The sequence below is a fragment of the Onychomys torridus genome, chromosome 13, assembly GCF_903995425.1.
Source record: "Onychomys torridus chromosome 13, mOncTor1.1, whole genome shotgun sequence".
Taxonomy (NCBI): domain Eukaryota; kingdom Metazoa; phylum Chordata; class Mammalia; order Rodentia; family Cricetidae; genus Onychomys; species Onychomys torridus.
In genome coordinates, this window is record NC_050455.1 from 46160384 (window position 1) to 46184842 (window position 24459).

The 24459-nt window shown below is 42.9% G+C and overlaps 1 protein-coding gene across 1 annotated transcript in view; it reads left to right on the forward strand.

Annotated features, from left to right (window-relative positions):
• Positions 1 to 24168, forward strand: part of Ccdc192 (coiled-coil domain containing 192) — a 197474-nt gene extending 173306 nt beyond the window's left edge. The window contains exon 7 of the mRNA XM_036204485.1: positions 23879 to 24168. Coding sequence (XP_036060378.1) covers positions 23879 to 24168 — 290 coding nt within the window. The remainder of the gene's footprint in view (positions 1 to 23878) is intronic.
• The last annotated feature ends 291 nt before the right edge of the window (positions 24169 to 24459 follow it).

Here is a 24459-nt window from a genome sequence, read left to right on the forward strand (position 1 = left end):
TGAATCACTCTAACCGATAAAACCACAAATAGTATTGATTCTCTGAGACTAATCCTAAGTATAAAATCAACTTACTCAATTGATTAAAGATGACTTGAATCTTAAAAAGAAACTTATTTTCTTAATTCTAGGCAAACTTTGCCATTTAAATGTGTTACTTATTTGGCTCCAAGAATTGTATTGGCCAATTACTATATGATATAGATTAAATTTAAGCAATTTCTATATCTTAAGTGAGAAATAAAAGGCTAAGCTGCTGAAATGAATGTATTCTCTAAGTCTTTGTTTATCCAGGTGGTTACAACCAAAAGACATGGGAGGACCATCTTGGAAAGTAGCCAGAACAAATGCCCACAAGTCTTAGTGGTAACTCTGCTGCCAATTCCTAAGATTCTTAGCATTTGCTGGATCATAAGTCAGTAATAGATGGAAACACAAAAGAATGAGACATGTGACCTATTGTGCTATTCCTTTTTTGCTTTTTAAAAATAAAACATCTCATTAATTAAGAACTGAATACACAGATAGAATGTATTATAATCATATTCATTCCCTAACTCCTCTTGGATTCACTTCCGCTCTCCACCCCTCCCCCAACTTCATGTCCTCTTTCTTTTATAATTCATGGAGTCTGGTTTATGCCTTCCATATACTCATAGGAGTAGGCCCATTCATTGGACCATTACTGAGCTACCAGGTGCCACACTAATTTAACAAAGCAATTCTCTGTCCCCTAGAATCTATCAATTGTCAGTCGCTCCTCAGCTGGGGGGCAGGGGGCAGGAATCATAAGCCCCTCCTCCTTCCATGCTGGAAGGCTGACTGGCTTGATCTTGTGCAGACAGACACAGCCACAGTGAGTTCATCATGAGTTCAGTGGTTCTGCACCAGTCTAGAAGACACTGTGTCACTGCCGCTGTTTGAATAACAATGGCCCCCAGAGCTGCCTTGGTCTTGGCGTCTCTTCACAGCAGGATAGTAACTAAGACACTCTCATATCTCGACCTTGTCTCCTGCAATCTTTCTGCACTCTCTTTCTTGATCCACAATGGATCTTGTGAGGAGATAGTGAGATATAGGAACCCCATTTGTTGCCGAGCACTCTTTAGACACCTAGTCTCAATCCTTTGACTAGTTAAGAGTTACGGCATTAACTGCCATCGATCACACAAAGAAGCCTTTCTAAGGAGGGCTAACAAGCTGCACTGATTGACAAGTAGAGAGATAAATATTTAAAGCTCAATTTAATACTATGTCCATTTAGCAAAATAATAGTAGAACCTATGGCTTCCTGAGCCATGTACTCTTGGCCAGATTTATAGTACCAGACGTGTTTGCTGCTTCAGAGCTTGCCTTAAATCCAGTCAGGAAGTTGTTGTTTACCCCCATAACATTCATGCCATATCTTGCCGTGCTGATCATTATTGAAGCTCATAGAGTTCACAACTGAGTAAGACTACTATTCTAGTTTGCTTTCTATTGCTGTGATAAACACCATGACCAAAAGCAACCTGCGAAAGAGAGGGTTTACTTGGCTTACATACCCTTATCACAGTCCATCATTAAGGGAAGTTAGGGCAGGAACTGAAGCCAAGACCATGGAGTAATGCTGTTTACTTACCCTCCATGGCTTGTTCAGCTTGCTTTCTTAACAACCTTGGTCGACCTACCCAGGGGTGGCACCACCCACAGTGGCCTGGGCCCTCTCATATCAATATTAATCAAGAAAATGCCAACAGGCTAATCTTATGGAGGGGGGCATTTTCAAAATCAAGGTTCCATCTTTACAGCTGACCCTTGATTGCATCAAATTGACAGAAAACTAACTGGTTATATTGTTGATGACTTTTCTCCCCACCCTCTGCCTACAAAATATCTCCTGGTACTATGAAAGTTAGCCAGCATGCAGAAAACATCCTCACCTGCACCTACTTGATTTCTCCATGTCATGTGATTGAAGAGGATGGTGTTTTCAGCAATAGGGTTTTATTATTGAGTTCTTGTGGGCAACCCAGGGCAATGGCAATCGTCTGTATTATTTAGGGGCATTCTACTCACTGTGAAAAGATTAGAAACCTTCTGCCATCAAATGGATATGTTGTGACCTAAGAGAAGCAAGAAATGCTGGTGGCACAAAATTTATGTGGAAACACATAGAAATCTGGCAGCAGAGGCAAGATGGTAACAATCCTAGCAAAACCAATTATACAGAAGTACTTGTACCCCCTCACTTTGACTGTAAGACTATTGAAACAATGAACCTCAAGAAATTGAAATTTCCCCCAGGAATCTCATGCTATGGAAGGGAAAGGCTGAAATCTGGGTGCCAGACAGTGGAGAATCTTGTCTCCCAAGGAAAGACTCCATATATTTCTGCAACTTTTCAGACTTCCTTGCAGGAGAGATTGGACTTGGGACAATATTTAGCCAATGATGAGGAGGGAATATAACTTGACCAAGACTGCTTGTTTGTGCAAAGTTTATGCCATCTATTTAAACCAAAATCTCCTGAAACTACCCCAAAGAGACTTGGACATCACTACACCTCTTCGTTTTTTCCTCTTTTCAATGGGGCTGTTTTAAAGAATCTTTCTTTGCTTTTCCCTTTTAGCTGTCTCTTTAATTAGTGTGACGAGGACAATGGCAGAGCAAAGGCTTTGGCCATAGGAACTCCAGTAACAAGATGTAGTGATATGATTTAAAAGTTGCTAACACATTTCACATATGCTCTCATATAGATTGTGGGGGCATCCAATCAAAATAATGAAGCAAAACATAATTACCTTACCTTGAATTTGGAGTCCCAGAACTCACATAAAGCTAAATGTAGTAACATGCCTTTGTTAGCATGCCTTTTATGGGAGGCAGAGACAGGGGAATCCTTTGGGGTCTCTCAGGACAACTAGCACAAATAGTGGCATCCAAAGAGACCCTGTCTCAAGATAGAAGTCAATGACAGTCACAAGAGGTTGTCCTCTAATCCTGACCTTCACATGCATGTTGTGGCATGCATTCACTCATGTGCACACGCATGCGCGCGCGCGCGCGCACACACACACACACACACCATACACACAAAGATTAACAAATCATAGTAAACAAAATAAAATATATAAGGAACACAAGTAGATGAATTCATTGATGTAAATTGTTTGATATATTTAAGCATTGTATTATTTTCCTGACTTTAATGCACAATATATTTCAAACACATGCAATGAAATTTCCTATATCAATACAGAAGTGTTTTGCTAAGTATTTTATCAGTCCTCTACATATTTTTTGTACTTTCGTAATGTGCTTTGGATTTAGGTGTTGTTTTTCCTCAGGCACAGCAGCTGCACCTGAATCTACTGCTGATTCTGCCTGTAATTGTGGCTCAGCAGTCACTGGCTGGTTTCTCAGACAGCAGCCCAGTGGGACTTTTAGGTCCTGCTGGATCTGCCTCCTGCCACTGCCACCAAATGTAATTTTTAACTAAATCTCTATCATTCTATTTATCAATAAGACTCAGGCATCCGAGGCTGGGGTGAAAACTTGCTAGCTCAGAGAGGTCAAGGAGCAACTAACTAGCTGACCTTCCCTCTTCACCAGTATCTCAGAAAAAACCAAAAGAGACTACCACACTCAAAGTCCCGCCCTACTACTTCCTGTGCATCTCTCTATCCATCTTCCAGACTCCCTCTGACTGACTCTGTATGATTACTTTCTGTTAACTAGTTGCTGACCCCACCTCCTGACCCCAGGTTGGTTTTATTTAATTAACTCAAATACAAACTTAGGGTTCACACTGTGATCAAATATCCTGCAACATTTAAGCCCAAGCTGAAAATAATTAGCTGTGATAATGTAGTCCAAAAATATAATTTCCCTGATAAAGTAGAAAACCAATGAGAAAAATGTCTGTGAGTATTACCATTTATACTGAACATGCAGAGGTTTTGCAAAGAAAGAAAAGCTTGTTTGAATTTCCTTTGGGGGAGGTTCTCTATCACTTTTGAATTATCTCTTGTAATTTCAAGATGAAATTACATCTTGAAGCTGAAAAAAAGTAAAAAATCAAGCTGATAAAACTGGAGTAGCATTCCATAGGGAGTGGGAATTCAAACAACTATGTTCTACACAATGCCCTGGAAAGCAGGGCATTTGTTTCTGTTTTATTTTAAATGTTTTATACTGTGAACGTTTCCTACATTGATACAATGTATGTTGGTCTATCCATCCACCACTGCTTCCCTCCAACTCCCCCTGCGTTTCCTGCCCTGTCTCCCACCCAACTTTGTCTGCTATAACCCAACACTGGAGAGGCAGAGTCAGGAGAATCAGAAGTTCAAAGTCATTAATAACTCAGTAAGTTCAAGACCAGCCTGGGCCATGTAAGACAACAACAACAACAACAACAACAACAACAATAATAATAGAACAAGATGTTTTTATGCTGGCAATTGAATGTGGTAATCGACATCTATCTCTGACCCTGGCCTCATCCCTGGGTCCATTTTTTTTCTATTATATTAAACTATCAGTAAAGTTGCACAAAATAAAAGTAGAACAAAGTGTTAATGAAAATAAAGTTAAGCTGGTGTGGTGGTGTAAATATGTAATCCTAGTTCTTGGGAAATAGAGGCAGGAAAAGTAGATCCTTGAAGGTAGCATGGACTGCATAAGGAATTTCAGACTAGCCTGAGCAGCATGATTTCAAAAATCATAAAGAAAGTAAAAGAGGAAGAAAAAAGAAGGAATGAAGGATGTAGGGAGGGAAAGGAGGAAGGAAGGAAGGAGGGAAGGAAGGAAGGAAGGAAGGAAGGAAGGAAGGAAGGAAGGAAGACATTAGAATTGTTTACATTGGAAGGAAGACTGAGAAACAGTATTGCTTTATTTGAGCCTCTGGCTTTGCAGTGGGCAAGGGTCCTAACACTTCTAACTTCAACTCTGCTGCTGCTTCTCATACACTTTGATGGCTTCTTCCCTCTTTGCTAATTTTTTTCCTGGTCTCTTCTGAATTGGTCCCTGTATATTCCAATAATAAATGTCCAAGGGCTCAAGCCCATTGGTGTCGTCTGATAGGTGAACCCCACTATCTTCCTAGTTCCATACAGATACCTATTATGTTTCTGTAAAGTTGTGAAAACAGGAGAAAGACAGAGTTCAGAAACTATAGTTCAGTACCCAAAGAGACTGAGATCCAGTCCCCAAACACATAGCATTTGAATGAGAATTATATAGACATGTGAAACAGATATTTAGATTTTTTTTTTCTAAAAAACACTTTTTGTGAAAAGCATTGACTTCTCACTTGGACCCATAGGATAAATGGCATCTTTGCCTTGGTTCTATCTGTCTCTTTTCCTCTGGACAAAGGGTCAGAAATAGGAATCCCCAAATTGCAGTTATCTTGGGTTTTTGGGAAAACAAATCCTTGCAGCCCCCAATAAGGATGATTACACAGGAGGGCAAGAGGCTCCCCAGAGCATAAGTGACCAAAGGTCTCCGAAGGGATGAGAGAATGACAGTAATGTGACTTCTAGAAGCCACCTTGCAGAGCCAGAACTGAGTCAGTGTTGGGTGGAAGCATCCCTTGACCAGGACTGCTTCTTTCTGTTATACCCCTTGCCCTCTGTGTAAACTCAAGACTCCTTTACTACCCTAAGGATGGACTTGTGGTCACTGGTCCTCTCTTAATGGAGACACAAGGAGTGAATCTTCTTCCTCTGCTTCTCACCCTTATTTGGTACATGTGGCTGAACCAAGTGTGATGGGGCTGCTGGAGTCCAAGATTTTGTCTTAAAAACTCTAGTGACTCATGGGGGGGTGGGGTGTTGCAGAAGTACATTTTTTATGACCTAACTGGGAAAAAGATAGGCACACTAGAAAATATTTAGAAATTTGAACCAATAGGACTTTATGATAAGATGGTTGGAAGAGCAGTGGAGAGGTGTAGCTCAATGCACGTGCAAGGCCCTGGGTTCAATCTACACATACACACACACACACACACACACAGAGAGAGAGAGAGAGAGAGAGAGAGAGAGAGAGAGAGAGAGTAAATGGAAGAGGTTAGATTAAGGGAGAAACCTAAAATAACTCCAGGATTCTAACTTTAGCAGATACTTGGTGACTTCTCAACAGAAATAAGTCTTCAAGGTCCATAGCAGAGGTCTGACCTATAGTTGTGAACTTGGGCACGATTTGTTCCAAGTAGATTCCACCTAAGTCCATAGACGTGAACTTACCTGCAGAACTTTCTGCAGAAATTACTTGCAAAAAGAAGGAAGTTTAGAAATAGGAATGTAAAGCTCTCAGGGTAATAATTGCTGTGAGAAGCCCAGATAATATGACCAAAGAAGCAGCAGAAAGTTTGAAAGAGAAACGCCATCACACTATGGAAGTCAATGAAGGAGCGTGCTGGCAATAGGGGAAGGGTTTCGTAGGGAGAATGAGAAGCAAGCCTGTCCAGTCCAGTAGGATTGGTAATTCACATGGCCAAGTTTAGCATGACAATTAAAAGCAAAATCTAGGGTGTAGTTTTTTTGTTTTTTTGTTTTAGTTTTGTTTTGTTTTCTGTCTCTGTTTGCTCTTTACTCTTTGAGGGCCCGCCACCTAGCTCCCAAGTAATCACATGGACATTTATTATTACTTATGAATGCCCAGCCTTAGCTTGGCTTATTTCTAGCCAGCTTTTTTAAACTTAAACTATCCCATCTACCTTTTGCCTCTGGGCTTTTACCCTTTTCTATTTCTGAATATCTTTTCTTTCCTTCTTATTCTATGTCTGGCTATGTGCCTGCGTGGAAGGTCTCTAGCATCCTCCTCTCCTCCTTTATTTGCTCCTCTCTTTCTACTCTTCTTCTCCTTCTATTTATTCTCCCTTTCTTCCAGCTCCACCTACCCTTTCTCCTGCCTCACTATTGGCCATTCAGCTGTTTATTAGACCATCAGGTGTTTTAGATAGGCATTTAACTTCACAGGTTAAACAAATGCAACATAAAAGAATGCAACACATCTTTGCATCATTAAACAAATGTTCCATAGCATAAACACATATATCTTTAACTGACATTCTACAGCACTAGGGTTTCAGCGTAGTGGTGATGCATGCCTGTGACTCAGCAGTGGGGTGGTTGAAGCCATCTTGGCCACACAGAAAGAGTCTGTTTCAAATAAATAAAACCCCAAAACAAAAATCCAGATTGCATTGGGTTAATATGAGACGCATGTTAGGAAAGCCAGTCAAGATATAGAGAATTTGGAGGAGAGGAGTCTGGAAGCACCCTGAAGTAACTGAATAGTGAAGGGTTCTCTGTCCTTTTAAAGACTGTCAGCAGGAGAAAGTCTAAATGCTAACTTCATGGAACCATTAACATCTACAAAAGCAAAGGGGGTGACAATATCTTAAGATTCCACTGGAGACAGGACCTTCTGGACTTAGGGAAATCTTCAGCACCCTTCAGGTAAAATGCCAGAGCATGAGCTGTAGTGCGCTGGCCTGGGTGAGCTATTGGGCTCCATTCCTACTACTCAGGAGTGCAGGAGTTTGCCCTCTATTGATTTCCTATTGCAGCCATGACAAATGATCCAAACTTAGTAACTTAAAACAGCCCAGTTGTATTAGTTTATAGTTCTGGAGGTCAGAAGTTCAAAACAACTGTGTCTGGCCTACAGTCAAGGTGCCAGCAGGCAAGAGGCCTGTGTCCCTACTAGCAATCCTGATCAACATGATTCTTGGTACTTTCTACTTTCTATATGGCAATGACATGTCTTGGCTCTGGGTACCTTTCTTATCATCAGAGCCATCAGTGTAGTGTATCAGAGATTTTCTCAGCACTGTGACCAAATGCCCCGCAAGGCGTCACTTAGGAAAAGTGGCTTCGTTTGCCTCAGTTGCATGACTGGGGATAAGGGAAGAGGCATGGTGGCTGTGGTTCCAGCTGGAACCACAGGAGCCTACACCCAAGCTGGTTACATTTTCACAAATCATGGGGGGAGGACAAAGAGGGAGGAGAAGGGAGGGGGGAGAGAAGCGGAGGGGAGGGCAGGAGAGGGGAGAGGAGGGGGAGGGGAGAGGAGGGGGAGGGGAGAGGAGGGGGAGGGGAGAGGAGGGAAATCCCTCTAGTAATTACATTAAGTCTACCATGGTATAATGCAGGACAACCTTTCCATCTCAACATCCCCAGGTATTTGATGGGGCTTTGCCACATCAAATCACATACTTTCTGGTATGGGAGTAACCTTTAGGAGTGTTATTTTCGACATCTCTGAGAGGGGCATTATTCTGCAAACCCCATATCTGTATTTCCAAGGTACTCTGCGATGCTGAGAATTATGGATGAAAGCCTTCATATCTGCCTCTGCTCAATGTTTCACACAAATAAAAGTCTCAGTAACAAATTTCAGCAATGCCGCCCCGCAGTGATGGAGTACTCACAACCTGGAGAATTTGCTCTGAGAGTTATGTGATGATGTTATTTGGCTAGAACAAGCCACAGTAGATTTAGTGTTCAGGAAAACAAAAAACAAAAAGACAAAAAAAAAAAAAAAAAAACCTGAACCACCCAAATAAATTCTCTGTGACCCTTCAGCTGCTATAGTAGTTACTACAGTTTATCATGTCCTATGCCTAATTTAAAAACAAAACAGAACTCCTGCCAAGAGGGGTTGATTCTAAACCATGTACCTCACCTAGGGAGCTGGTAAAGTCCATGGTAACACTGTCATCTCAGGGATAATCCAAAGACAGAGAGGAATAGATGAGTGTTACTAGGTGAGGAAGAGAAGAACATCATGGTGTGAGGTAAAATGGTGCACACCCTTCAAACCTGTGCACAAAATATGACTGTATCACATGACCAGTGATGTAAGTAGTATCAAGTCAGCTAAGTAAAAATTACTTTTCCCTCTTAATATGTAAATAAACAAAATCTTAATGAACAAAAATGATGTCCTTTACCCTATCATTCATAGAAGAAAAAAAAGAAAAGAAAAAAATCTACTAACTTTTTTTGTTATTATCCATGTATAACTATGTCAGTGCATCATTACCAGAATATTGTTTTATTTCTCAATATTACAAGACACCAGAAACCATAAAATAGGACTCATGTACTACTGGCTGCGCTGGATGGGTGGGTGAGTGGGGGTGCTCAGGGAATAATACAAACCCTAAGAGATGGAAACTCATCTTAATGGACTTTGAGTCCCTGCTGATTTCTTTTCTCATAAGGACAGAAACAGACCTCCACTCATTGTCTTCTCTCTTCTGTTCCTTCAAATAATCCCATGGGTCTCTTCCTGCCTTAAATTTCCTGACCCTCCCACCAGGGTTCATTTTTACCTTTGGCTTCTGGCCAGCAATGTGGATCATTACATTTTAGTCTTTATTTTCTTTGAAAGACCAACTACTCAGCCTTTCTGAAAGGTGCTGGTAGACCTGCTCACTGGAAAAAGTAAGACATTTCTAAAATCCCCCTTCTTGTGCATAGATTGAATCTTTCCTGGAGTAGCTCATAATGCTAACGGTGTTTACATCTTCTCAACTATGTTCAAGAACCCTTTCTGTAACTATCCAGAAATGACTTGAGGGCACAAAGTCCCAGAAAGGGCAAGTTTACCCATGTGCTCTTACCTTTCCCCAGCAAAATACCTGTGCTATTGGCAAGCTAACAGAAGATGAGCACTGTGGTTTGAAGCTGAAATGTCCCCCACAGGCTGGCATTCTGAGCACTTAAGCCCTTGTGAGTAGATATTTGGTTGGGCTATGGAACCTTTAGCAAATGGAGCCAGGCTGGCAGAAGTAGTTCACCAGAGTTGTGCCTTTGAAGGTGTGCCTGCCCTGCTCTAAGTCCTGGCCTCTCTGAAGGCTGCACGTGCCTTAGTCCCAGTTCAGAGCTCCCAGCTTTTGGTCTGTCACTATGGTAAGAGCAGCTGCCACACACTTGTGATGCTCCAGAACTGATCTACTGTGCCTTGCCTTCCCTACTGTGAGGAACTAAAACTCTTTGAAACTGTGAGCCAGAACCTCCTCCTTTCTTTCATCAGTTGTTTCTGTTAGGTAGTTTGATCACAATGCTATAAAAGTAACTCACAGAATGAGATACGTACTGACCATTGCTGACCAGGCAATGTCTAGCTACTTGAACTTTTTCCTCAGCTTCCTTCCAACTTACAAAGGTTTTAAACACACTCCCTCCTGCTAAAGTTTTGTTAATTTTAATCTATGTGCTCAACTGTGTGGGCGAACCAGCTCCTACTTCTATGATCAGGGAACTCTTGAACAGAGAGAAATAGAAAATATTTAGACAGAAAGAGATACCTAGACGACATGAAGAAAGACAGAAAACACAGGATAGCCTCGGGAGGGCCTGGGTCCAAACCCACTGGCCCAGAACTTTATTCAAAAGGGCTTTTATAACAATGCCAAGGGGAGGGGCAAAAGACCTCCCTTTGCTAGATACAGCCAAGTGTAGACACTTCCAAACACCTGGTACCCAGGCCTGTGGCCCAATCATCCTCTTATGCAGTTCTACTGGGTAAAGCCACCAGGAAACCTTGGTGGACTCCAATACAACTGACAGGAGGTATATTAACTAGAAAACAAACAAAAGTCAACATGGAGAAACATGGAGACACATGCAAAGCACATGACTCTAGAGAGGGCTAGACAGATGCAGAGCTAAGCAAAGGCAGTAGGACTCAGGCTTTAGAAGAGACGGGAGTTGGAGTAGGCTCTCAAATGCTGACAGGGCAAGTTTCCAGAGAAGAAGGATTATATTGTTAGAGGAATTGTCCTAATAAAATCTACCTCTGCTGATCTCTGACTGGACCCGGTGTCAGATCCCCTGTCTTAGTTAGGGTTTCTATTGCTATGGAGAGACACTATGACTACAGCAACTCTTGGAAAACATTTAAAGGAGGCTGACTTACAGTACAGAGATTCAGTCCATTATCATCATGGTGGGAAGCATGGCAGCATGAAGGCAGGAATGGTGCTAGAGAAGAAGCTGAGAGTTCTGCATCTTGATCCACAGGCAATAGCAGGAAACTGCCACACTAGGCCTAGCTTGAGCATATGAGATCTCAAAGCCCACCCCCACAGTGACACACTTCTTCCAACAAGGCCACACCTACTTCAACAAGGCCATGCCTCCTAATAATGCCACTCCCTATGGGCCAAGCATTCAAACATACAAGTCTATAGGGGCCATTCCTATTCAAACCACACACACACACCTCTTGTCTTCCTCAGAAAGGATCCTTTCTAAGCAAAAAGATGAATACCAGATGGGAAAGCTTATTTACATGCATTGGATTTTTACTTCCTCAATGTAAATTTCCTTTTAGGTATTAATTTCATTTACAAAATGAAGAGCTGTTTCTGTTAGTAGTTTCTCTGAGTAGACATCATGAAATATGTCAAAGATTGACATTTCAGGGTGTCATAATTAGGTTTCTGCACCAACCTGTGTTAGTTCTGCAGAGACAGCTGTGATACCCAACTACCACCAAGCTGACACCAAGGTATCATTCTGTCTTTTCTGTGACGATGCCCTTAAGTCTTTGGGGGCTTATTATCTGACTCCAGCAAGCTTTAGTGATAACTCTCTCATAGAATCCAGGAGGTCTTACGTTTCCACCTCAGGTATGATCCTCCCTTCCTCTGCCCTTCAGAGTCTTTTTTCCATCCATTCCTCGTGGAAAGAGACTCCTTTGCAGAGAACAGAGATAGATGAACCCTTCAAACATGAAAACAGAAACAGAAGCAAATCAAAGCCAACACTTTTGACTCTTTCTGGGTGCCCTGGAGATGATTTTGCCAAGTATAAACTGTTGAGATGTTTCTGGGATATAATCTAATTAAAAGTGGGCTGAGGTTGTGAGGACCATGAATACGTTTAGTCAACTGGTAGCGTTCACCAGCAGAGTCCTGTCGAATAGCCAGGGAGAGGCACCAAGAATAAAACAGATGTGATCTCCCTTCTCCAGCTTTGGGAACTGCAGTTTTGTCAAGAAGAAGGCTTGTCTGGATGCCTACTGGCTAGCTTTTAAGGACTAAGTCAAAAGCTCAACCTATCATGCTTCACATAGGTCTGCAGAAAGCTGGCTGATCCATGTCAGCTGTGGAGCTTTTTGAAAACACAGACTCCCAGGAACTCTGATCCATCCACCCAAGTAGAGTTTCAAAGATGAAATCCTGGTTTGATGAGATCCTGGGTGTCAGGTTTGGGAATCATTTTCATAGCTTCCAGATCTCAAGGAAGACTAGCAGGTGAGATCCCCTAGCTGTTACATGCCTATTTTCAAAGAGAATAAACTCAAATATGTTGCATTCAGTGTTACAGGATCATGACAGTATACTTTTATTGGTGTAGAATTAATGTGCCAGCATAGTTCAAGGTCATTCTGATCTACATAGAGAGTTCCAGGACAGCCAGGGCTACATAGGAAGACCCTGTCTCAAAAAAAAAAAAAAAAAAAAAGAAAAGAAAAGAAAAAAGAAACAAATAGAACAAACAACAAGAATTAATATGACTTCCCAGTGAGAAACCACTCCACTGCTTAGAGATTAACAAAGGAAAAACTCTTGAATAATATCACGTGACTCTTTCTGGCTAATGCGCAAAAGAGACCCAGCCCTGAACAGATATCCCCACCAACATATTCAGTGTCACAGCTCCAAGTTACACTTGAGCAATTAAACCCATTTCACTGAGACAGAAATGCCAAGATGGTTGTTGAGACAAATTAGATTTACAATGTAAAAATATTGTCGTAGCTAACCATAGACAGATGGGCTGCTTTGACTGGCAGCTGTTAATCAGGGTCATCCTGCCTGCAGGGCAGAATTATATCTTTCCTAATTTAATGACAGACCAGGACTTAATGGCGGCCCTGCCCCAGTGCTGCCCTGTGTGGTGGGGGTGGGGGAATGGGCCTAAGGGCACGCTGTGACCCAAAGCTGTCTCCTTTTGTTATGGGAACAGGGCTTCATTGGTGGCCATCTTAGTAGACAAATCTAACAGAAACATGTTCTCAGCAAACTAATCTTGTTTATGTTAGATGTCCCATATTTTTTTTTTTCTATAGTTTCTACCAAGTCAAGTTGTGCTACGTATCCTTGACTGCTCCCACTGCTGAATTCTCCTTTATGGAATTTACTTTTCTAAGCAAGTTTAGTAGGTCCTTTATAACATCAAATGACTACTCCAAGTTTCTCCTACATCATTTTAATGCAGCAGTTAAAAAGATTTGCTGGAAGGGGGGGGGGGAATGTGCCCAGGAAGAAACCTAAGTGCCATCTTTTACATTTTATTTTAACTTTATTTTTGAAGTTAAAATACAATTGCATTGTTTTCCCCCTTCCTTTTCCTCCCACCAAAACCTCCCATGTCACCCCTGTTCTCTCTCAAATTCATGACAGCTTTTTCTTTAACTGTTATGGTGTGTGTGTGTGTGTGTGTGTGTCTAGGAATATATATATATATATATATATCTGCCCACACAATGTTACTTGTATGTATATGATTTCAGAGGTGACCACTTGGCATTTGGTAACCATGCTGTGCTGGATAACCATCGATGTATTCTTCCCTGAGGAAGACTATTCCCCATCCCTATTCCCAATATCCCTTAGTTGCCTGAAGTTCTTTGTCTAGTGCTGGGGCCCCATAGCATTTCTCCCTTTCATGTTAGCATGTTTATTGGTGATTTCCTTATTCAGGCCACATTTGGGCAGCCATGTTGTTGAGATTTCATGAATGTAGTTTCCCTGACAATCTAAGAGACACAATCTCACAGCGGATTTCCTGTTTCTCTGATTCTTACACTCTTTCTGCCCCCTCTTCCATATGTTTCCTGAGCCTTAGGTGCGGGACTTGTGGTGTAGATCTATCAGTGGGGGCTGGTTACCACACAATTACTTGTTCTCTGCATTTTGATTTTCTGTGGTTTGCTGAAATAGTCTCTATCTGTTTCAAAAAGTATTTTCTTTGATGAGGGGTAAGAATTACACTCTTCTGTTGGGTATAAGAATACACATTTAGGATGCTGTTAGGAGTTATGCTGGCTTCATAAACTGGAGGTTGTAGGTTCACCATGAAGATCCACAACCTCACTGGCTCTGTGTAGTTGGCTAGGTTTCCAGTACCAGGCATGATTTCCCTCCTATTGAGCAGGCCATAGTTCCTACCAGAGAGCTGTTGGTTACCATCAAGATATGTGTGCCACAATTGCACACTAAGGGTTCTTGTGCCATGACAGCCATTGTTGAAGTTCATAGGCATCGTATAACCAAGTAGCGCTGTTAGTTGCTTTCCTCCATTGGAGCTTGCTTTATACCTTCTGATACCATGAATGTCCCCAGGAAGGAGGCTTTCTGGTCAGATCCAGCTCAAGTCCTTGAAATTTTGTGTCTGAAGTGCATTTGCCTCAGCAATGAGGAATTTTCTTCAACCTCTGGGAGGCAACCAATGCAACAGCAATAGCCTATAATGTGTTTGGAGTCTTGGGATAGCCCTGACCAACAACTCAAAGGGGACTTCTTATGCCTGGCATTGAGTGGGGGGCATTGCTTGATCATCCGTGGCTCTTGGGGAAAGCATTGTCAGCCCAGGTGGGAAATTTTCGTTCAAACTACATACATGTATGTACGCACATAGATCATATACATTTATATTAGGGAATTTTAGGTAAATAAGTAATAAAAATATTTCTTGTGACTTTTCAGACATCCTTATATTACTTTACCCTCCTCCCTCTTTTTCTGTATTGACCTTCCTCCATAATAAAAGCCATCTCTGCCCCATCTTTCCCATCCCCTCCTTCAAACCACTCATAGTCAGCTGGTCCCTTTCTGATATCATCGTAATGATACACCCACTGAAATCTCTAGGCTAGTCCTTTCCTATGGTGATTTTGCATGACATGTGTACTTTTCTACCTGGTAATGAGGACCTACCATATTCTGAGTACAGGAGACACAGTAGGGAAAAGGACAGTGGAGAAAGTCTGTCCACCTGGAGCTTCCACTCTAGGGAACAAGAGAGACTACAGCTTGGCCAAAGTGGTCAGGTGCTGTGTGTCATTTACATCAAAGCAGTAAGCAGAGGTTTGGAGTGCTGAGTAATGGGAGTTGAAATGATAAGAAAGATGTCCAGGGAAGGCCTTACCGAATAAAGGAAACTTTGTAGAATAAAGACTTGAAGGAATTAAGGTGGTGAACCATGTGCATATCCAGGGTATAATAGTCCAGACAAAGGTAATAGCAAATAAAAAGGCCCTGTGGTGGGAATATGCCTTATCTCTTAGGAGCAGCAATAAGAATGGTGGGGATGTAGGAGATTAAGTGTTGGATTTACACTCGAGAAAAGATTGTGAAGAATAGAGACGTGTCAGGGAGGGAAAGTGGACCCAGATCTCTAAGTATTTGAGTTATTTAGTTTTCTTAAGATGCAAAATCATTGAAGAATATTGGATTGGGTAAGAGTACCAAGGCCTCTTGGCATAACTCATGCTTGTGTTTGAATGGAAGGTGTCTATGTTGAAAAGAGACCTGATAGCAGAAACAGCATAGATAGATGGGAAGCTAGTAGACTGCTTCAACTTTATACACTGTGAGTTAGCATTTACATAAATGAGAAGCATAGTGGGTAGTAATTCCACACCTTAGAGAGTCCATAAGAAAGAAGATGGGAGTCTTCAGTTCTCTTGGTTCCCTTAGCTGCTGGTATCTTACAGAGAGCATCTAAATGCCATATGTGTGCAGCAAGCTGACGAGAGAGAGTGCTTTCCAGCATCCAGGATCCCTAACTACTAATGAGGTCCTGAAAGTGTCCCTATCGACTCAACCTCTTGCCCTGGTTCTGGAGAGCTCTACAGTCCTCTGGTGACATTTGCAGTGCTGTGGTCAGGATGTTTGTACCCTTCCAAAATTATTCTGCTGGAAGCTAAACCCCAATCTGCTCTTGGAATCTGAACATAACCCCTGCAGTGTTGTCCTGTTGACATACCCACGCTAGGAGGTCAGCTAGAAGGTGCTATTTCTGAGGAAAGAACCATTCCCAGACACTGAACTAAATGGCTTGGAGTCTTAATCCTAAGATTCTCATATTTGGGACCTATTCCAAGTGAGTTTCTCTTGTATTCAAATTACCCAGTCTACAGTCTTGCTGTGGATGCCTGGGTTACACGGGCAATACATCCGCCTGGAACTCTATTGAACACTAAAACAATGACCTCCAACTCAGTCTCTGGCCCCTGGATTTCCTGCCTTCTATCTCTGCAGTACTCTGAGACTCTCTCCTAATGCTTTGGAGGTGAAATAGCCACACCCTTGGGGCTACAGTGTCTCACTGTGTCCTTGTCTTCCAAGGTACTTAGGAAAACAGACAGATACTTTTAAGCTCTCCATTCTCTTTAGTCTGAAATTTTGTCTAATATTTTTATTCTAAAATGCAATCCTATTGTATAGATGATCATCACTATGATATATCAAAAACTGATAAATATTGCACTATATTTTTTAAGTGACCAAACCTATTTAATAATCACGTCTGTTTGCACAGTATTTCTAATTTTTGCCAAGTCAGTTAACAAGTGCCAACTCTAGGAGGGTTCCGAGTGTGCACAGCTTGGTAGAAGGAAATTGAACAGCCTCTGAAGTCATATGTCTGGCACCATAGAGACTAGTCTTTGTGAGAAAATGAAAACACGGAAGCCGTAGGATGGAATGAACTTCAAGACAATAGCTATCTGTGTGTTTGCCGGTAAAATACAAGGATACAGAGAATTTCCATTCACACACAAATGATTATTAAGAAAGACAGAAAACTAGGAAGGTTTTTGTTTCTTCATTTTTTTATTTAAGTGGGCGAGGCATATGCCTGTGGGTGAGCCAATTGGGAAGCCCAAGAATGACAAGGGGTGAGCCTGGACTCCCTGGTGGTTGTTGACAAGCATATACAGCTTTCAAAACCAGCCCGAAGTGACTCAGAGTGATGGGCATTTGTTCAGAGGAGGATGCTGGCACCGTCTTGGAGGCTGAACAGTAATCCTGGGTGGCTCTAGGATGAGGTATTTAATCACCTCAATGCTAAGAGTCTTTCTTATTGAGTAAATACTTGGCAGGCTCAGCATCCGCTTGAAAAACAAAGAGAAAAGTAAACTACCATAGTGAGGACCTGTTGGGGGTGTTTGTTCATGCTAATCCTGACTGTCCTTCAGGGCTTCCTGGGGCTGCCTATCCCCTGCCCCATAGCATGGCTGCTGGAGTCAACATCACATCATAGCCATGCTCTGTAGGGGCATGGGGCCCAATCATTAATTGCTAGGGAAAAAAAATGAATGGGCTAAATATGAGAAGATGTTCATGTCCCAGATGAAAATAAAGTGCCACATGGTTGGAGGTATTTGATTCACAAACCTGACAGTGGTTCTCGGCTCAGTAAGTACTTACATATGATAGCAGTAAAGGAACTTAAAGGGGACACTCCTCTTCAGCAGAGGGCGTTAAAAAGCAACAACAAAGTCCTTCCCACCATTCACTGGGCCCTCATTCAACATGATATGAACCCCTGCACTCACAAACTCATGTTTCCATGTTCTAGGTCTTCCGATCTAATATAACACTGCACAGCACTGGGTTTGCCCTGCCCCCATCCCAGTCTGTCAGCTTTGTATCTGTCCATTGTCTCTATAAGTTTGTAGCTGCAGTGACGACACGATGCAGACTTTATCCATTGGCTGCAGTTCAGTGGCTAACATATGAAAAGTCTGAGGGACTCCAGGTTAGAGGAACATTGTTTGTGGAGGTTTTCAGAATTTCTATAGTGGCTACAAAACAAAACAAAACAAAACCAACAAACAACAACAAAAACAAAACCAAAAACCATCAGATTACCCTCTCCAACTCTTAGGCTCTAAGACATTTTTTTAAATGTGGTTCCCACTGCTGTAATGTACTTAGTTATTGTTGGTGACTTTTGTACAATTCTTGTGGGTCACACTGCTAAGAGCAAGGTAACTCTGAGGTTATGAATGAAAAAGTGGAAATGCCCAAAGGCACAGGTCATTGAGACAGAATGCCTGGCAAGATTAACTTCAGGAAGAAAGCATTTGTATTGACTTGGGATTTCGAAGCATTATTTAAGCCATGCACGTGGGCATGCACGCGGGCAGAACATGGCAGCAGTGGGAGCCTCTGGAGGAAGCGGCCGTACACTTCATAGCAGTCAAGAAGTAGGGAGATAAAGAGGAGAGCCTGGGGAGCAGATACAGCCTTGCACAGCATGCCCTCAAAGACTTTCTTCCTCCGAATATGTCCTGTGTCCTAATGTTTCCAGAAACTTCCAAAAAAAGAAGCGCCAACCACTGGGGGTCAAGCATGCAACACAGGAAGCTGTGGGCGATAGTGATAAACTGCCTCGTCTTTTCTTTGCTGCAATCTTTAGCTCTCAGTTTTATTCCTCTTTTATGTCTTTCTGCCCCTTCGGGGCTGAGAATTGAGCCTGTGACCTTGTGCAAGCAGGTAAGCATTCTCTCAGCCCATTCCCCTCTGTGTTAAGTGTAGGCAGACACAGAGAAAATAATGAAAGCTGTAGTATGATGACAAGAAACCTCTGCAAGTGTGACAGGTCCTACTCCAACTGTGGCTAGTCAGGTCTGTGTGCCCTTGCCTGTAGCTGGCTCTGTCTTGGTATGGAATGAAACTCTCGGTATGGAATGAAATCTTAGTTCCCTGGTCAGATGGCAGACCCTCCAGGCCCAAGCAGCCATGGCTTTGTAGTTGGGGTTATCTATCTGTTGGCGGAAGTCTGGGGAAAATGGCAAGAGTTTGAGATTTGGGACATGTAAGCTGTCGGGTGGGGACTTTGGAGGACCTTGTCCCTTTCTGTTACAAAGGAGAGATTACTGTTCCGGGAAAGGAAAAGTCGTGATTAATAGTCAAGTTCAAAAAACAACCTAGGGTGGCCTGAGCCAATTTTCAAGACAACTAGACTATCAATTCCCTTGCTTTGATGAAGAGTTTTAAAAGTTTTTGCCATTTTGGACAAGTAGGCATGGCTTAACTGGGAGGGTGGCTCAAGGCATAGAGTGCTTCCCAGAAGCCATGGAGAGCAAACGTCTATAATCCCCACACTCATTCCATGAGATGGGAGGCAAAGACATGAGAGCCTCTGGAGCTCACAGGACAGCTAGTGTGGACTACACAGTAGAGTGGCAAACCATGAGACCCTGTCTCAAACCCAGTAGAAGGCAAGCAACAAGAGCTGAGGTTGTCCCCCAACCTTCCCTTGTACCCCATGGCACATGCATCTCTCCCTACCCCAAGAAGCAGAACAGATATTTTTTGTGTTATGTGTCTAAAGAAACTGCTTAACAATGAGCTGACTTGTATAAGAAATTTCCCTTTTGGCATACATACCCATTAACTTGTCTCCTTATTAGCATCTTTGTTTCATTCAGAGAAACAATGCAGAGCAGATCTTAAAGTGTTTTGTCAGCATTCTAGTCCTTGTCTATTCCTTTTCTAAGTGCCAACTTCCTGGGCCACAGATTGAATTATGCCTTTCCTCAAATTCTGTGTTGAAGGCTGGCCTTCCAGCATGACAGTTATATGAAACGAGCATGTTGGAAATTGGGCTTGGATGAGGTTATGAGCATGGGGCTCTTGTGATGGGTATTACTGCCCGTGACACAGACTCTGGTAGCTGGCGAGATGGATCAGCAGTTGAGACAATGGATGGCTCTTCCAGAAGTCCAGGGTTCAATTCCCACCACCCACATGTCAGCTCACAATGATCTGCAACCGCAGTCACAAGGGATGTGACACCCTCTTCTTGCCTCTGCAGGGACTGTATACACATGGCACACAGACACACATGCAGGTGAAACACCCATATACATAAAATTTAAAAATAAAAATACTTTCTGGGTATGAATGCACATATGTGTAATCCCAGAATTTTGGAGGCGGAGGCAGGAGGATTATGTATGTGTTTTAGTTCAGCCTGAGCTACCTAAGACCCTGTGTCAAAGACAAAGGAGAAGAGATTCTATTGACCTTACAGTCTCTCACCCCACCATAGAGATGTAGAAGGAGGCCACCTACAAGCCAAGAAGGTTTTACCAGAGCCCAACCATTGTGACCTAGACTATCCCACCCCTGGAACTATGAGAAACAATGCCCATTGCCTGAGACACCCAGTATGTGACAGTTTGTTAAAGCCTCTGAGACCCACTGTACCTCTCCATCTCTCTTTCTCTTCCACCTTCTCTCTGCTGCCCTCTTTCAGAGCAAGAATACAGATGTGCTAGCTAACATCACCTAGGGAAGGCCCCCCATTGCAGTAGTTTGCCCCTTTATCATTAGAAGCAGGTGACCAAGGTATTCATCCATAATACTGCATACTCTGGTTCTCTTCAGACTGTCTAAACCTTTCACTATATCTACTTTCACTTATCTTAGAAAGAAAGAAGGGGTGGGAGGAAGGAAGAAAGAAAAGAAAGAGAGAGACCTGCACTCTGGTTTTTCACTTCACACATCAGTTTAAAGACAATGTGGGGAGAGAAAAATTTGATAGAGGGGTCAAAGTAGAAGGTGGTAGCTTGGCTGCTCCACCCTGCTGGTAGCCTGTACCCACTCACCTCACCTTGCTATGGATTTTCTTCTCTTTTTCTTTTCTTCTTTTTTTTTTTTTAGTTATTTGAGACAGGGTTTCTTTGTGTAGGTTTTGGTACCTGTCCTGGATCTCGCTCTGTAGACCAGGCTGGCCTCGAACTCACAGAGATCCGCCTGGCCCTGCCTCCCGAGTGCTGGGATTAAAGGCATGTGCCACTGCCACCCTGCTGCAGATTTTCATCTCATTTTTTCCATAACTGTTGAACCTTATTTACTTCAGCCCATAAGAACCCATTCCAAACCTGCATTTCCATGCCTCCACCCCCAGAGGACATAGAAAACTGATCCATTGAGAGTGACCAATCCTCCCTCCCAAATAACGCCTGTGAGAACTGAGTGGATAAATACAGTCGACAAGTTAGACAGCCACCTGTATCTCACCTGCCCAGCACTACTCAACAGTAATATAAGCGTTTCACAAACTCAAGCCATGTGATTCAAACTTCCTAGTAGCTACACTTCCAAAGTTAGAACACGTGAATGCAACAAATTTCAATAGCATGCTTTTTCTGATGCAAGATAGCCAAAATATTGCTACTTCAGTAATAATCTACAAAAAATTAATGAGACAATTCACATTTTTCCAAGCTAAGTGTTCCAAAATTAATGCCTATGTCACGGTGATAGCATATCTCAACTCAGACTAGCCGCGTCCAGTAGCTTAGCGGTCATGTGTAGTTACCACAGCTACCAGCACCTGCTCCGGGCAGATACAAGAGGTAGGGCCCTGGTACGTCAGCGGCTAGGAAAAGCCCCGCCCACTCCTCCCTCCCCTTCCCCCCTCCTCCCCTCCCCCCATGGGCAGCTTCTACTGGGCTGGAGGGCTTGTGCCTTCCACAGAGACAATGAACTAAATAATTCTTTAAACTGTAATACTTTTTAACTATTCTTTAAAAAAATACATTATTAATTTTTTGTCTCTGTATGTCTGTCTGTGTAAATCTATCTTGTATGTGTTCCAGTGCCCGTGGAGGCCTGAAGAGGGTATCAGATCCCCCAGGAACTGGAGTTGCAGGAGGTTTTTAGCTTCCAGGCAGGGATGCTGATGAGCAGTGTGTGCTCTGGACCACTGAGTGTCTCTCCGGCTCCTTTTTGTTGCTCTTTAACACAGGAGAGAAGAACACGTCATCACACCCTTCAATAGGAACATTGGGATTTCAAACAATGAGAACTAACATTTCCCGGAGAGTCTTAAAAATTTAGTAATTTGCCAATAATAATTTCTAAGGCTAGAGAATGGCTTGGCACCTCCTTGTCACTTTTGTGACCCACAAGGATGCTGCACATCATGCCTTAGGTGCTCAAGACAGAGACCCTTCAGGGAAGTGCTAATGGCCACTACATTTTACTCACTAATGAATTCGGGTGATTCTTTGCTTTAACACAGATACACACACACACACACACACACACACACACACACACACACACACGAGAGAGAGAGACAGACAGAGAGAGAGAGAGAGAGAGAGAGAGAGAGAGAGAGAGAGAGAGAGAGAGAGAGAGAGAGAATAGCAGGTATGGGTTTACAGCAGTAGTAGTGTAGTAGCGGTGTGTGGGTGTGTGTGTGTGTGTGTGTGTGTGTGTGTGTGTGTAGTAAGAGTCTCACTCTATACCCCCAACTGGTCTAGAACTCATGGCAGTGCTCCTACCTTATCCCCCTGAGCGCTAGAAATAAAGGCATGAGCCATCACACAGGCGTGTAGAGAAAGCCTGTTTATCCATAGCTGGTAATAGTGTATCAGATGCGGTCCTTGGGCTTTTCTTCACTGGGGTTGGAGAATACAATGGGCTTTCAGTTATATTAGATCAACCATTGAAGCCATGTACTGGGATGCTATTGGCTCCATTACCCCTAAACAGATGTCCAAGCCCGTGACATCTCTTACTATTTATATCTATGTCTGGCTTTTCCATAGCTCAGAGAAATTTGATGATGACATTTTCAAGTAAAGAGTGTTAAGTAAGATGGTACTATGGAGGTCCAGCTCCTATCTTTCCCACCTTTTCTAGGGTTCTTATGAGGAGGAGAGAGGGCTAAGAAAATATTAGATAGAGAGACCTAGTTGACGAGAAGAAAGACAGAAACACAGGATAGCTTCAGGAGGGCCTGGATCACTACCCAAAGGCCTTTTTCATTTATTCAAAAGGGTTTTTGTTTTTGTTTTTTATAACAATGCCACAGGGCAGCTCAAAAGGCCTCCCCCTTGCTAGATCAAAACACACCACAAGTGTAGACACTTCCAAACACCTGGCAACCATGCCTTTGGTCAAATCATCCCCTTATGCAGGCCTGCTGGGTAAAGCAAGCTCAGATTCTCTGACCCTGAGAAAGTTCTCACTAGATAGCCTCTGTGGGCTCCCACATGGTACTTCTGAGGTCTAATACGATGGTGTTTACTTTACAGATGCCACAATTTTTATGGGTAGTGAGATTCATTTTCCAGGACTCTTGGGGCCAGTGATGCATCCTCCATCTCCTTGCTGGTTCCTCCTTTCCCTCCTTCTGTTCTTCATCCTTAGCTCAGAGATTCACCAAGGACCATGATACTGAATAAACTTTGATGTCCTAGAGGATGCTTAATTTGATTTTAAAATGCTGACCAGCCTTCAGCCTAAAAAGAACTGAACCTCTGTGATGGATCCCATATAAGCAATTCCCTGCCTGGGCTCAAATTCTACTCCCGGCAACTCTGATGCTTGGACTAGTCTTTCTATATTTTATTACCATCTCCCCCAAAAGGAGCAAGGGCAAAATGTGTTGTTGCTTTTCAGACACATAAACATCGGATTTGAAGTGTGTTTTCCTTTATCTAAGTCATTCCTCTTATGAATGATCCTTTGGGGAAAGGAAAAGATGAAGCCTGGCATGGCTGTTGTTGGGATTTGTCTTTCAAGGTCGGCTCATTCCCACAGTTAATTGAAAGTTAAACGCATATAAAAAAATAAAATAAAATTAGGAGTTGGCAAGGACTGACTCTGGTCCCTCTCCAGAGACTTCCAAGTTCTTCTTTCACGAGCACCCCCGAGCCCTTCCCCTCACGGGATCTAGATTCTGTTCTCAGTGTGTCTAACCGGATGATGTAACATCTGGGCCGCCTCTGGCGAACGTGAGAAATGAAACGCTCTTCAGCTTCCCTCTCTCTGAGCTCTGGGAACTCCGATAAAAATGACTCTCCTCTTGTGTTTGTTCTTTGCCTGCTTTAGCATCGAACTCCGTGGAAGTGCCCTATGGAGGTCTCCCGCCAGTGGAAGAGGGTGACAGAAAGATTAGCCTCATTATGGAGCTATCCACCCAGCTTTCCCTCCAAACTGAGAAGATCACTCAGCTCGAAGAAGTTTTAGCAGAAAAGGAACGGAAGATTGAGGAGCTGGCAGCTACGCGCAGCAGTAGCCAGCTGTTCCAAGAGGAAGCGAACCTTACAGAAAATTTACAAGAAGCCCCCACTGTTTGTAACAATAGGAGTGTTCCAGTGGCCTCTAAGGAGGAGTTGTAGATTTCCTATATGATAATAATTAAAGTTTAGTGTCATCAAGGTGGAGTCCAAAATCTAAACAGCCAGTCAAATTCGAGTTTACAAGTTTGAGTATCACCTGCAGTGTTCGCCGGGAGAAAACCCTAGAAAGGGGAACATTCAGAAGCAGACCCTGAAAGTGTCTGCCACTCACAGTGGCCACCAAGCCACACAGCAGTAGAAGGCTGTCTTTAGACACTCCTGGTTAACAGTGGGTGAGGGAAGAACACAAAACCAGGCAGCTTGCTACTACCCCCTCATGAGAAGTTTGCC